This window comes from Mixophyes fleayi, chromosome 6 (genome assembly GCF_038048845.1).
Source record: "Mixophyes fleayi isolate aMixFle1 chromosome 6, aMixFle1.hap1, whole genome shotgun sequence".
In the NCBI taxonomy this organism is placed as follows: domain Eukaryota; kingdom Metazoa; phylum Chordata; class Amphibia; order Anura; family Limnodynastidae; genus Mixophyes; species Mixophyes fleayi.
In genome coordinates, this window is record NC_134407.1 from 96,398,190 (window position 1) to 96,410,525 (window position 12,336).

Genomic DNA, 12,336 nt, shown 5'->3' on the forward strand with positions numbered 1-12,336 from the left:
CATCTGAAAATGGGTAGTCTCTGATCAGTCAGATATTGCAGATATGATATAGAGTTATTTTGTAATTCGTCCTAGCCAGATATGCCATGAGACTACCATTCTTATCCCCTTGTGCGTGCCTGGAGAAAAGTAAGTAATTGGCCCATTCCTTCTGCACATGCAACCAAGTCAGCAGGTAGCAGTGTTAATAAATATGTCTACTCCAAATCAGAAGGCATCCCAAAGGACCGGTGGTCTGACTATGGTGGCATTAATTGAAAAGAAAAGACACCTTGATAAAGAATCCTTTCGATTCGAAACGCGTTGGTTGAACGGGGAGAAGCTTCATAGGACTATCTGGAGATTCTGCATAGCCATTTGAGAGTTTATTGGACCCGGGTAAACCTACTTATCTGTCATCTATTTAAGCTGTTTGATCCTTCCTATTTCTGGTACGCTCCTCGAAGCACATCAACCTCTGTCTTAATGTTTTATAATCTGCATTTTAATAAATGATATTATGCCATGATCTTTTTATTTTTGTGAATGTTTCACCATTGGAGTTAATTCGGAAAAAAGATAACGTCTTTACCATCAGATGTGATTAGATGTGCACTATTTCAAGGATTCATCTTGTAAGCCTATCCCCTGCGGGGACCCCCTCACGTGGTTACATTTATCATCTGGCCACTTAAGACACACTTGGAAGAGGGATTAAGACCCCAGGGACACCATAGAAAATTTCTACTCACTTTGTTGGGACTATATTGCCCTATGTATTTTTCTATATGTTAAAGTGATCCATTGTTCGTGGTGCTGGCATTCATATGTGATCCATCCAGCGCCGTGAGTTATACTTTTTATCTATATTAATTGAAAAGAACCCCTCCCGGTTCACTACAAGATCACTACCTGTCCCCATAAGTGTAAGCCAAAATGGGTTGTTTCCAAAATCGAATTCCAGCATCTGAGACAAGGGCAGCGACCATCAGCATTGGGGAGTGGTCCGATATTCCCCTAGGAAGGTAGCAGATTTCTCTGATCAGAGGAGCCAGCCTATTGGAGATCAAGGCCAGATCTATGTGGGAAAAAATCTGATGGGATGAGAATAAATTTAGAGGCCTTCTTGAGCACTTTTGAATTGAAAAGTGGGGGATGTACACAGCTAGGAGTATAACTGGAGAATTATCTATCAAGGTTCGGAGAAATGCATAGTGACAATAGGGGTCTAGCTGCACCTCCTCCAGTACAAATTGTAGATTTTTTTTCTCTCACCAGAACAGACACCCTTCTTGAGCGCGTTGAGTAGACAGAGCGATAAGCCCAACTGACCCAGGACTTTTTAAGGCCAAGAGACGACTCCCTCGTCAAGTGAGTCTCCACCAGGCACGCCATGTCAGGACTATATTTTTTGGTCTGTGTGAGGACCAAAGATCTTTTGACCTGGTCATTAAGTCCTCGTACGTTCCAGGAGAGGAACTTAAGCCCCCATATCCCCATCCTAGGTAAACACATCAGCTGTCCCAGGGTACATGGCATCCAAGCTCCAACCATTGCTATAGCTGGACACATATAGCATGAGAGAACAGTCCAAAACAGTCAAAATATTACATTGGAAATTATCAAGATTTGAAAACATGTAGAGACACAGGAGCACAGAACATAGTAAGGTCAGTCTCATCCAGTGCAAGACAAAATATGATATAGCGACAATCAATACATGCGGAACCATATCGAACATCCTCGCCACTATCCCAGCCACCACCCCACAATACCGATCAAAAAACATTTGTATATTTAGCTCTCGGTTAGCTGTTAGTTTAGGTAAGGGGTGTTTACGGAATTATCTACTTCTAACTTGTAGCAAGTAGCTCTCCTAAAATGTAGTCCACACATACTTTTATGGATAATGTTTTAAGAAACCAAAGAACTCTCATCAATATAACATTTCACATCACTAATCTAGCAAGTCCCCTGCTCTAAGTTCAAGTCAGGGGTGAATTGGGCATAGGCTTTACCAGGAAGTTTCCCAGTAGGCCGGTGCCCTAATGAGGCTGCCTCATGTATCCTCTGCATTTTTTTTTTTCTTGTTCAAATTTTTTTTTTTTTACACCCAATACAAGGGGAGGGGCGGCTGACAGTCGGGCGATAAGCGCTGTGGAGGTTAGCCGACAGTGGGAGAATAAGCGCAGGGGGGGGGGGGGGAGGAGTTTTAGCATATAGTCAGGGCGATGCTTGCAGGGGGGGCGTAGATGACAGTGGGGGTGATGCGCGCGGCTGGAAGGGGGCTGACAGTAGGGGTTGATGAGTGCACAGGGGAGACTAACAGTCAAGGTGATGAGTGTGTGGGCTGGAGGAGATAGCAGCAGTCGCATCCTATTTTCCTATGTGAGATCCGCCCTAGGCTTCCTTGGTTGCTAGGAGCGGTCCTCTATTTGGATTGCAACAGGCAGCGATTTTGTGTGCTTGTTGCTGAGTGGGGTGGGGGCCGCGGAGACATGGTGGTGTAGGCAGTGAATAGAAACAGATGATGATGATGGCTATCCCACAGAACAATCTATACTCTTGAGCAAGGAATTTCAAACCAGTATTTTCTTAAACACCTGCAGTTAGGTTAGCCAATTCATTTGTGGGGGTGAGCAAAGGCGTGTGTGTGTATATATGTATGTGTGTGTGTATATATATATATATATATATATATATATATATATATATATATATATATATATATATATATATATATATATATATATATATATATATATATATATTTATAATTATATGTAGTATATGTTTAGGGCCTGCCAACTAGTGCAATATTGTGTAAATTTGTTCAACATCTTTTGGGTGATCTTGCAGATACCCCAATAATGGCTGACCAATATAGGCCGTACTTCTTACTATTTACTCCAGACTCAACCACTGGCTGTGCACCTATATAGAAATATATATAATTTTGTTCATTGTGTTAAAATGCTAAAGGGTGTTTTCCTTTCTTTCTTAATGTACTCTCTACAGGCCTTTAGGCCATATTTTAAATACAAAAAGACATGTGCTAACAAGTTATGGAGGGGATCCTGTAAAATTGGGGGAAGGAAAGCATGGAAGTAAATTGTCTGTAAATGGAGGTAAATTAACTCCATATTCTGTTTAAAAAATACTTTTTGCTTTTACCTAGGAGGGCATAAGGGAAATAGGACAATAGCTTAATTTGTGTGGCAGTCACAAGAATGCTCTTTGTATTATATGTATTGTATGCATTAGGATGCCATCTGTATTGCAACCACAAGAATCCTCTATGTATTCTATGGCGGTCACTAGGGTACCCTCTGTATTGTATGGTGGTCACTAGGGTGCCCTCTGTAATGTACATGTATTGCTAATACTGGTCAAATTATCATGTAGAGCGGTATAAGCATTGCAATACATTTTGTATGGCACATCCATGGGAGTATGTTTGTTTTATTAAAAAAAAAAAAAAAAAAAAAATTTCATACATTTTTGGAACTCTTCCCTCCTCCAGTGAAATGGTGAGAGGAGCATGTTTATATTCTAAAAATACCAGTGACTAGTAGCAACTGAACTTTCCCACTCTCCACCACGCTGAATTCAGATGGATATGTCTAATATTAAATATCTCTACATTCTATTATGACAGGAGGACTAGATATATATGTCTAATATTTGCTATTTCTAATAAGGTAGTTTTTGTATTTCAGTTTTTAACAGCTCACAGATTAGAAATGTCTGTGTATGAAAAATGAAACAAACTTCAAGATAGTTTTATAATGTATTATGTAAAATGAAATTTGTAATGTTGCAGAAAATGTATTTTATTGTAATAGCTTGTCATTTCATTTATTTCATCATTTAATACATTATTTTTTTGTCTTTTACTGTGTTTGTGCAGTGCTAAATTTAGTGCAAATTAAAATTGTCTTGTCAGTTCTGTTCTCTAGATTTTACTGAAAATCTAGAGAACCGTTCCAAGTTTAAATTTATTTTTAAAGTGATGCATTTAAAGTTGTCTCCTCTGTTATAAAGGGGTCAAGGAGCTACTCCTATTGCCATGCAGAAATCGCAACAGGTATCTCAGGGACTAGATTTCCTAACAGCTAAAGTAGAGAATGCTGCCCGCAAATTGGAAGCCCTAACAAACTCCAAGCAGGCGATTGGGAAGAAGATTGATGCTGCCCAGGTAAGACTGAGCAACATGAAATAACGCAGTCAAAGTGTAATGTGATCAGGCGTGAAAAACAAATATACATTGGAGCCATTTATGAAAATGAATGCACTATTGTTGATGTCATCAAACAATCACCTATCTGCTTTCATTCCTTAAACTGCACTAGAAAAATAATTACTAGCATGTGCTTGGTTTCTAGGAGCAACAACACCATTTTTCATAAATGTCCCCCAATGTGTACAAGTATGTTGACTGTTTAAATATGCCCTTTAGAAATATGTAATTGACAGACATTTTTATATATTCTATATGCTTGCATGCAGACCGCAGTTAGAGTAAGTTGCACATTCACTCAGGCCTTTCACCAAGCTCCAACGTTTCATTATTCTCACAAATATAAAGCATTGGGTATTTCTGAATATTGTTGGTACACATCAGAGCAAAACTGAGTATTGATTTTACATCCAAAAACAAGGGTGTTTTAGAATCTATTGAACGATCATCTGTAATCAGCTGCTGGTGCCACTAATCTCAACTGTCATTGCTGTTTCAATATCTGTTCAGCTGCCAACTGTTGCCATCTCTGTTTGACTGCTGGACCCTGTGCACCCTACTGTCACATCCTGGACCTTCTTGTGTCAAAGCTGCAGAAACTGCTCTCTATTATATTAACCCCAACCTGGGGTCAGTAAAGTATGTGTGTGTGGTCCTGGGGTGCATGGGTGCATGGGTTAGGCAGTGAATATCCTTCTCTACTGTCTGGTTAGCTTGTAGGCCTGGGTGTAAATGATCAGATCTCCCACCTCTCCACATCTGCTGCACCACTTTGTAAATCGCTACACTGGCTCACTGTGTCCTCCAGAATCCAAGTCAAATTATTCACCCTTATGTAGAAAGCCCTCAACACCACCCCTTCATATATCTCAAATCTCATATCAAAATACTCCTCTCGCCATCCTATACCTACCTCTGGCCTGGCCTGCTCCTTGTCTTGACTCTGATAACCACCTCACTCCCACCTACAAGAGTTCTCTCATGCTGCTATCATCTTATGGAATTCCCTACCACGCTCAATCAGACTCCCCCGCGGCGTTTAAATTTATAGATGTTATCTAAAAACCCATTTCTTTATTAGAGCTGCTTACGTTATCCCCAATGATACTACTCTGGCTAACTAAAGCACCCTCACAGCTGCCCAATCTCCACACTTGCACATTTTGTTTCAGCTGTGCCTTCTCCACATAGAATGTAAGCTCTATCATTACTAGAGCCCTCCCTTTGTTTTCATGTCATGCATTTATTTTGTTTACCTTGTATGTCCATGTTTTATGTATATCCTGTATTCTCTACAGCGCTATGGAGCAATGTGATACCTTACAAATCTATGATGACCATTTTCAGTCATAGTTAAGATTTTATTGTTGGACCAGCAGCTGTTTTTACTGTTACTTCTCTCCCTAATCAACAATGGTGTTGTCTATAGCCTAGGTATCCTAAGCCTGTCTACATGAGTCAATTGTGCAAGTGATATTATAGTGTGAGATAGATGCTCTTAGAACGAGGACTGGCTTGAGCATACTGATTTTAGATCAATAAACCTGGAGACGAAAAATATTTTTTTTATTATCAGGTAGCATATTGTTAGACCATTTTTCTAGAAGTTAGATATTAAAATTAGAAAAGAACAGACTTCGATTCCTTTTAAAGATAATTGAGTAAATGGTGTGTTTTCTAAAATGCATTGTTCAAACCATGTTTAATTGGATACAAAAAAATGTTATTGTACATTACCTCTGTTATGTCTTAATTGATTATTATGAGCTATAATTTCATTGAGTTGCCCCACAAATGAATCTCTTTATGTATACTGTGTATTTTCAGCTTTGTTGTAATATATTTCTTGATGGTACATTTAACAGTATGCAGTTATTGTACGGTTTTTCCCACAAAATATTAACTTATTTAACTTATTTAACTTTTTCAATGCAAGCTTTTTTGAAGCCCTAGTAATGTGTAATAATTGTACCATTAAGAAATACCTAATTCAGTTGTCTAATCTGTTTTACATTGTCATCTCAAAGAGCTGGCTTGCAGATCCCAATGGTGGACCAGAAGGAGAGGAGAACATTCGAGGCATCCTAGCTGAGGCGAAGAAGATTGCTGAGCTGTGTGAGGATCCGAAAGACAGAGAGGACATCTTGCGCTCCTTAGGGGAGATAGCAGCTCTTACTGCCAAGCTGACTGACCTTCGTCGTCAGTAAGTAGTAAGGTGGAGGTTGTGCGTTCATGATGATACAGATATTCCCATAAATTATACACATTTTAAAACCTTTCACGTTTTTTAAATCCTCTAATTACTCTATTGGTGTAAATGTATTTGCATGCAAAATTGTGACATCTCATTTTGTCATCAGGGGAAAAGGAGACTCCCCAGAAGCACGTGCCTTAGCAAAGCAGATTGCAACTTCACTGCAGAACCTGCAAACTAAGGTGAACCGTGCTGTGGCCAACAGCCGCCCTGTGAAAGCTGCAGTGAATATGGAAGGGAAAGTGGAGCAGGCCCAACGCTGGATTGACAATCCCTCTGTGGATGATCGGGGAGTGGGTAAGAAAAAAAATTGTTAGATACTTGTTGTGTATATGGTATAATGTGGGGGATTGTCAAAATTATGGACCATGTTGATCATTTAGATAATATCACATACACAAATGATGATCATATAACTGAAATATTTACAATATTTAATAAAGACATATACAGCACAATATGATGAAATCTGTGAAAGAGCTTAAAATCTAAAGAGAAGAACCAGATGAATGCAGCTTGAGTGTGATATATTTTTTTTTTTTTTAACGAACTGGTTCTCTCTCTGATTAAAGAATATCTTTCCAAGTTAAGATTTAAAACATTGTTTTAATTTGTTTTGTGTTCTTAAAAGAACTTGTGATCCACTTCTTTGAAATGTTGTAGCAACAGGCTATTCAGATAAATTTACCCTTAAGTCGGTGGTGGAAGCAGGCAGCCCGGGGAATTTTCTCCTGTGGGCCCAAGCCAGCTGCTCCCGATCAGACTTATTGTTCTCTTTCTTATAGAGTAGAACATAAGACTGATAGGGAGCAACCAACATCCATGTCTCGTGACATCCTCTGTTCAACGCATGTAGGTCACGCAACATACCAGAGGAGGTGAAGGGAATTCAGTTTGCTGTGCACTACGTGCCATCTCTATGGGGGCCCCAGCTGTAAAAGTGGTGGTGGTGGTGTGAAGGACATGTGGCGCTATGTTCAAGCAAGTGGTATGTGGTGAAATTTTGTAGCCAGTTGGAGGCATGTGGGGACATTTTGGGATGAGTGATAAGAATGTGTTGAGGTTGTATTAAGATTAATGTGTAGCCATTTTAAAGGTTGGAGGGTCGCACATGCCACCCATTCGGGAGTGAGTGGCAAATAATTAACTAAATCTGCAGTTGCAAACCTCCATACCCGGGTCCAAAAGGCCCTGATTATAGGACATGCCCATAAACAATGGTATAGGTCTGCTTGGGATTCACCACATTTAGGACACCTAGAATCAGCTGAGAGACCAATAATATTTCGACAATGTGGTGAGAGGTAGCTTCTATGGAATATGTTGAGGAACATCTCTGCATATATAGAGGCTGGGAAAAGCTTCATCGAGGTGGCCAGCTCTTTCAACAATACCTGCTCTGTTAATTGGGGGAAATGGCGCAGCCATCCACTCAGGCCCGACTTAATTTTGGTGTGATCTATTATAGTTCTCAGAAAAGCATAGTTGGACGAGATCGCTCCCTTCTTGGAGGAAACGGCTAATAATAAAGTATCAAGAGGGTTATCCCAATCAACTGCTGAGAAGAGCGATATCACCTCTCGAACATAATGCTGGGTCTGAATGAAAGAAAGACGACATGGACCCAAAAATGGAAACCACTCCAGTGCTTAAATTCTTTATTTAAAGAGGAGACAAAAGGAAAAATACAAACGGCATAATGCTCAAAAAGAAATATGAATATACAAGATGTGTCCTCTAAGTTTTATGTATTATATAAATGGGAAGCGGGGAAAGGGTAAAGGATCATAAGTGAGGGGGGTAGGAAAATTGGAAAGGCACTAATGGCATCAGGAATTTAGCTACAAACAATATGTGCAAAACGTCTGGGGACAAAGTGACTCACAGAATTAAAAATCAAACATGAGCAAGAACAAGATTCTTACCATGCACCGCACCCAGCCTGGGGGATCCGGAGGCGGCCCAAACATTATGGTCCAACTGCGGAAGGAGGAGCCTGAGCGCATAGGCAATTATGGCTTGCTTGCAAGAGCCACGGGGCGCACACCTTATCAAATTGATGGGGTTGTCATGGAGATAGTATGTAATACACTCCATGCTTGCGACATGCCCAATGTAATTCTGTAATTCCTGCATATAGGGAGGATTAGGGTCTTTCCAATGCTTGGCTATTAGGGATTTGGCAGCTGCCAGTATGTGAGAAATTAGCTTGTTGGAAGGGGCGATCACATCAGGTATGGGGCAAGAGAGGAGAAATGACCAAAGGTCCATATCAACCTGCTGTACTGACATGGAATTTATAAGTACAAGGACCATGTTCCAGTAAGGAACTATACGAGGGCAGGTCCACCATATATGTAGCATTGTACCCCTCTGACCGCAGCCCGGAGTGGCCGCAGGAAACATTCTAGTCAGCTTGTCTGGTGTATATTACCACCTTTTGTACATCTTGTAGGCCGTCTCCTTGATTGAGGTAGAGATTGAGCTCTTGGGAATACCCTCCCTGACTTCCTGCCAAAAAGAGTCATCTGGGGGGTGGGGGGGGGCAGGTCCTTCTCCCATTCCCGCTCATGCCTGCCTGGTTCGGTGCTTAAATTGCTGTGAGGAGTTACCGGGAGGGAAGTGTGGATTGCCCCAGAGGGGAGTCAGAGGTGAAATGAGGGAGGACAATTTGTTCTTAACCCGACAGGTGTCTCATAGGGACAGGCAAAATTTAAGAGATTGGAGGGATGAGGCCTCTGGTGGTCTGTCTGTTAGGGAGGCCCCAAAGAGATACCAAGGAAGGGATCCCGATGAAGTGGGTTTCCAAGTCTACCCAGGCTATATTCTGGTGGGGAAGATAGGTAACCAGAACCTGAGATAAATGGGATGCCAAATAGAGTGACTCGCCTGTCATTTATGTAATGTAAGTACTCTTTTGGCGGTTAGGGGTGTTAGGGATATTAGGGTTAGGAGTTATGGTTAACCCTAATCCTGACCCTAACTCTAGCATTAACCCCTAAAAGAGTACTTGCATTACATAAATGACAGGCAGGTCCGTCCATCGCCACTTTAAGCTAAGTCGCGTTTGCTCATGACGTCATTTTCTCCAGCCGGCAAGACAGGGAGTCGTGATGTGAAGTCATCTTCATTCCGGTAAGTAGGTTTTTCACAGGTCGGTGTAGTCTTCATTCAGAATCCTCATGTTGTTCTGTTCTGTGTCGGGTAGTCACTATCGTGAAACTGACTACCACTGAGTGAAGCCATCCGGACCCGGGTATTAGAAGTCTTTTGTGCCTTGATAACCGCTGAATTTGCTCCAACGTAATTTCCTCGTTTAATTGTTGGGCTGAGCTAGAAGTGAGTGTAGGGAGGTTTGCTTGTCTCAGGAAAGCTGCTCTGGTATCCACAGGGGGCTCACTCCCAGGGATCAGTCTAACGAAGTTGTAAAATGCAAAGTAGAATTTCTGAAACTCGCGACCGATCTGGTCGGGGCAGTAAATGGGTGAGCCAGAGGCAGACTTCAAAGCCATAACGTTATTTTGAGATCTCTGAGCCTTGAAACGAGCGGCCAAGCTCCTATCTGCTTTGTCTCCCTTCTTGTAAAGCATTTGCCTCAGCCGTTTCAGGGCTGCAGCAGTGGATTCCAAGAGAAGGAGATTCAGATCAGACCATACGTTGAGGAGCTTGGCCAGGGTAGTATCGTCTGTTGTTACTCTAGAGTCTGAAGTTGTATAGCCAATGATATGCGTTTAGAGATGGACAGCTTCCTGCGGCATGAGGCCATGATGATAAGGTGGCCACCGCACCACTGCCTTTTGGGCTTCCCAGAGGGTTGTGGGAGGCATATCTGGAAGGTAATTGAGGAGAAAATATCCTTCTAGAAGGGTCTGAAGCTCTAGAGTAAGTTGTGGGTTGTGAAGTATAGTATCATTAAGGCCCCATGTGGCAGGGCGGGAGACTATATCTGAGAGGTCAACAGTTATGGGAGAATGGACATACCAGAACATTGGGTCTATGTGAGCTGCCTGGAGCTTCAGGGACAGATCGTGGCTGAAGAAGACCATGTCTATTCGTGAATAGGTGCTATGGACTGGGGAGTTAAACGTATAGTCTCGGGCGGAGGGTTCTCTAAGCCTCCAAGAGTCAGAGGAGATGGTGAGAGAGGAGGGACGACAAGGCCTTAGATTTACAGAACTCCGAACCGCCAGGGGGGGAGCCAGAATGGATGATCTATCAACAGTTTCATCTACTACGACATTAAAGTCCCTTGCCATAATCCCCTTTCCCTGGCATACCTGTGAGAGCAAAGATTCCAGGGCAGCAAAAAAAGTGTTGATTTTGATTCTGGGCATACAAATTAACTAAAGTGCATAAGGTATTGTTGAGTTTTCCCACCAGGTTTAGAAAGCGACCGTCGGGGGTCAGAGTGTGAGGTTAGCAGCTCAAATGTCACATGGGAGGCAAAGAGAGTAGCAACACCCCATTTCTTTTGTCTAGGGTTGCAAACATGGAAAGAAGGATATAGTCTAGACTTCAATTCCGGATGTGAGTGACGGATGAAGTGTGTTTCTTTGAAGAAAGACTATGTCAGCCCTATGTTTGAGTGTAAGATAAAGTGTTGTGCGTTTTTGTGGGCTGTCCAAACCTTTGACGTTCAAGAAAAAGATCCTAAGAGCCATCGGGAGGTGGAAGATGGGCCACCCCAGTTCCCCCAGTGAGGGCCAGACGTGCTGGGAAAAAAAAGCAGATGGGTTAGTGGCTTTTGTCATAGTCGTCCACTCGTTAGCTGGAAGCCTCCGAGATGGAGAGATAGTGCCCAAGGAGCTGGAGCTCGATCCTTGCATCAGGGGATGAATAGGAAGGGCCGGGGCCTGGAGTCTCGAAGTCTGGCCGCCTCCGCCATGGTCCGGGCTGAGTGGCGTTTGTTAGGATGCCAGAAGAGAAGGCGAAACGGAAATCCCCAGCGATATCGAATGCTATTGTCATGACAATGGATGTTACTGGTTTCAATTCTCGTCTCTTTAAGAGAGTAAGATGGGCAATGTCCTGGAAGATTCTCAGGGAAGCATTGTTGAATGAGATTGAATCAGTCTTGCGAGATTCCCGCAGAATTGCCTGCTTAGTGGTGTAATAGTGACATAGTGACAATGAATGATGACATCCTGAGGTTGGGAGGATTCCTGAGGACGAAGGGCTCTGTGGGCTCTGTCCAAGAGGAGCTGATCCTCCGGGGTAGCAGGGGTGAGACGGGCAAAAAGTCTTTTCAGGTACTGATCAAGGAGGGATTGATCCACCACCTTCGGAATACCTCTGATGTGCAAATTATTACACCGGTCCCTATTCTCTTGATCTTCTTGCTGTTCCTTCAGATGGAGCAGGCGCTGGACATCAGCCACGTGTCCCGGTGAGAGGAATAACTTTGTCCATTTTAGTTTCAAGGTGGTTTGTCCTATCCCCAAGATCATGCAATTTGGCCTTGAGACCCAATCGCTTTTGGCAGTTCTGTTTGGACTGCCTGGACCGACTGCCTCGTAAAATCATTTTTATTAAATTTGACTTCATTGCATCTCAACTTATATGTACTTTAAAGTGTCTACTTTCAAGTTTGTGACAATCTCTATGGATTTTTGAATATTAGAACATAGTGGTTTTGTGTCAGTTTCCTTTATTCACTGGCTTATTTTCAAAACCTCTTCAGACTAACTTATAATATTCCTGAACCACCCTCTTAACCTCACTACCTTACCCTAATACCACCCGTTACACAATTTCACACAAAACAACTACCCCCTGACCAACATTGTAGTGTGACAGGATCATTTAGCTTATGAGTCACTTTTACCTTTGCAGCCTGGCTGGGCCGAAATGCAAAATGTAGACT

At 42.3% G+C, this 12,336-nt stretch overlaps 1 protein-coding gene across 2 annotated transcripts in view; it reads left to right on the forward strand.

The window, feature by feature from the left end:
* Positions 1-12,336, forward strand: part of VCL (vinculin) — an 82,270-nt gene that overhangs the window by 39,013 nt on the left and 30,921 nt on the right. For both annotated transcript variants that reach the window (XM_075217067.1, XM_075217068.1), the window contains exons 9-11: positions 4,024-4,177; positions 6,247-6,422; positions 6,580-6,770. In XM_075217067.1, the coding sequence (XP_075073168.1) occupies positions 4,024-4,177; positions 6,247-6,422; positions 6,580-6,770 (521 nt within the window). The remainder of the gene's footprint in view (positions 1-4,023; positions 4,178-6,246; positions 6,423-6,579; positions 6,771-12,336) is intronic.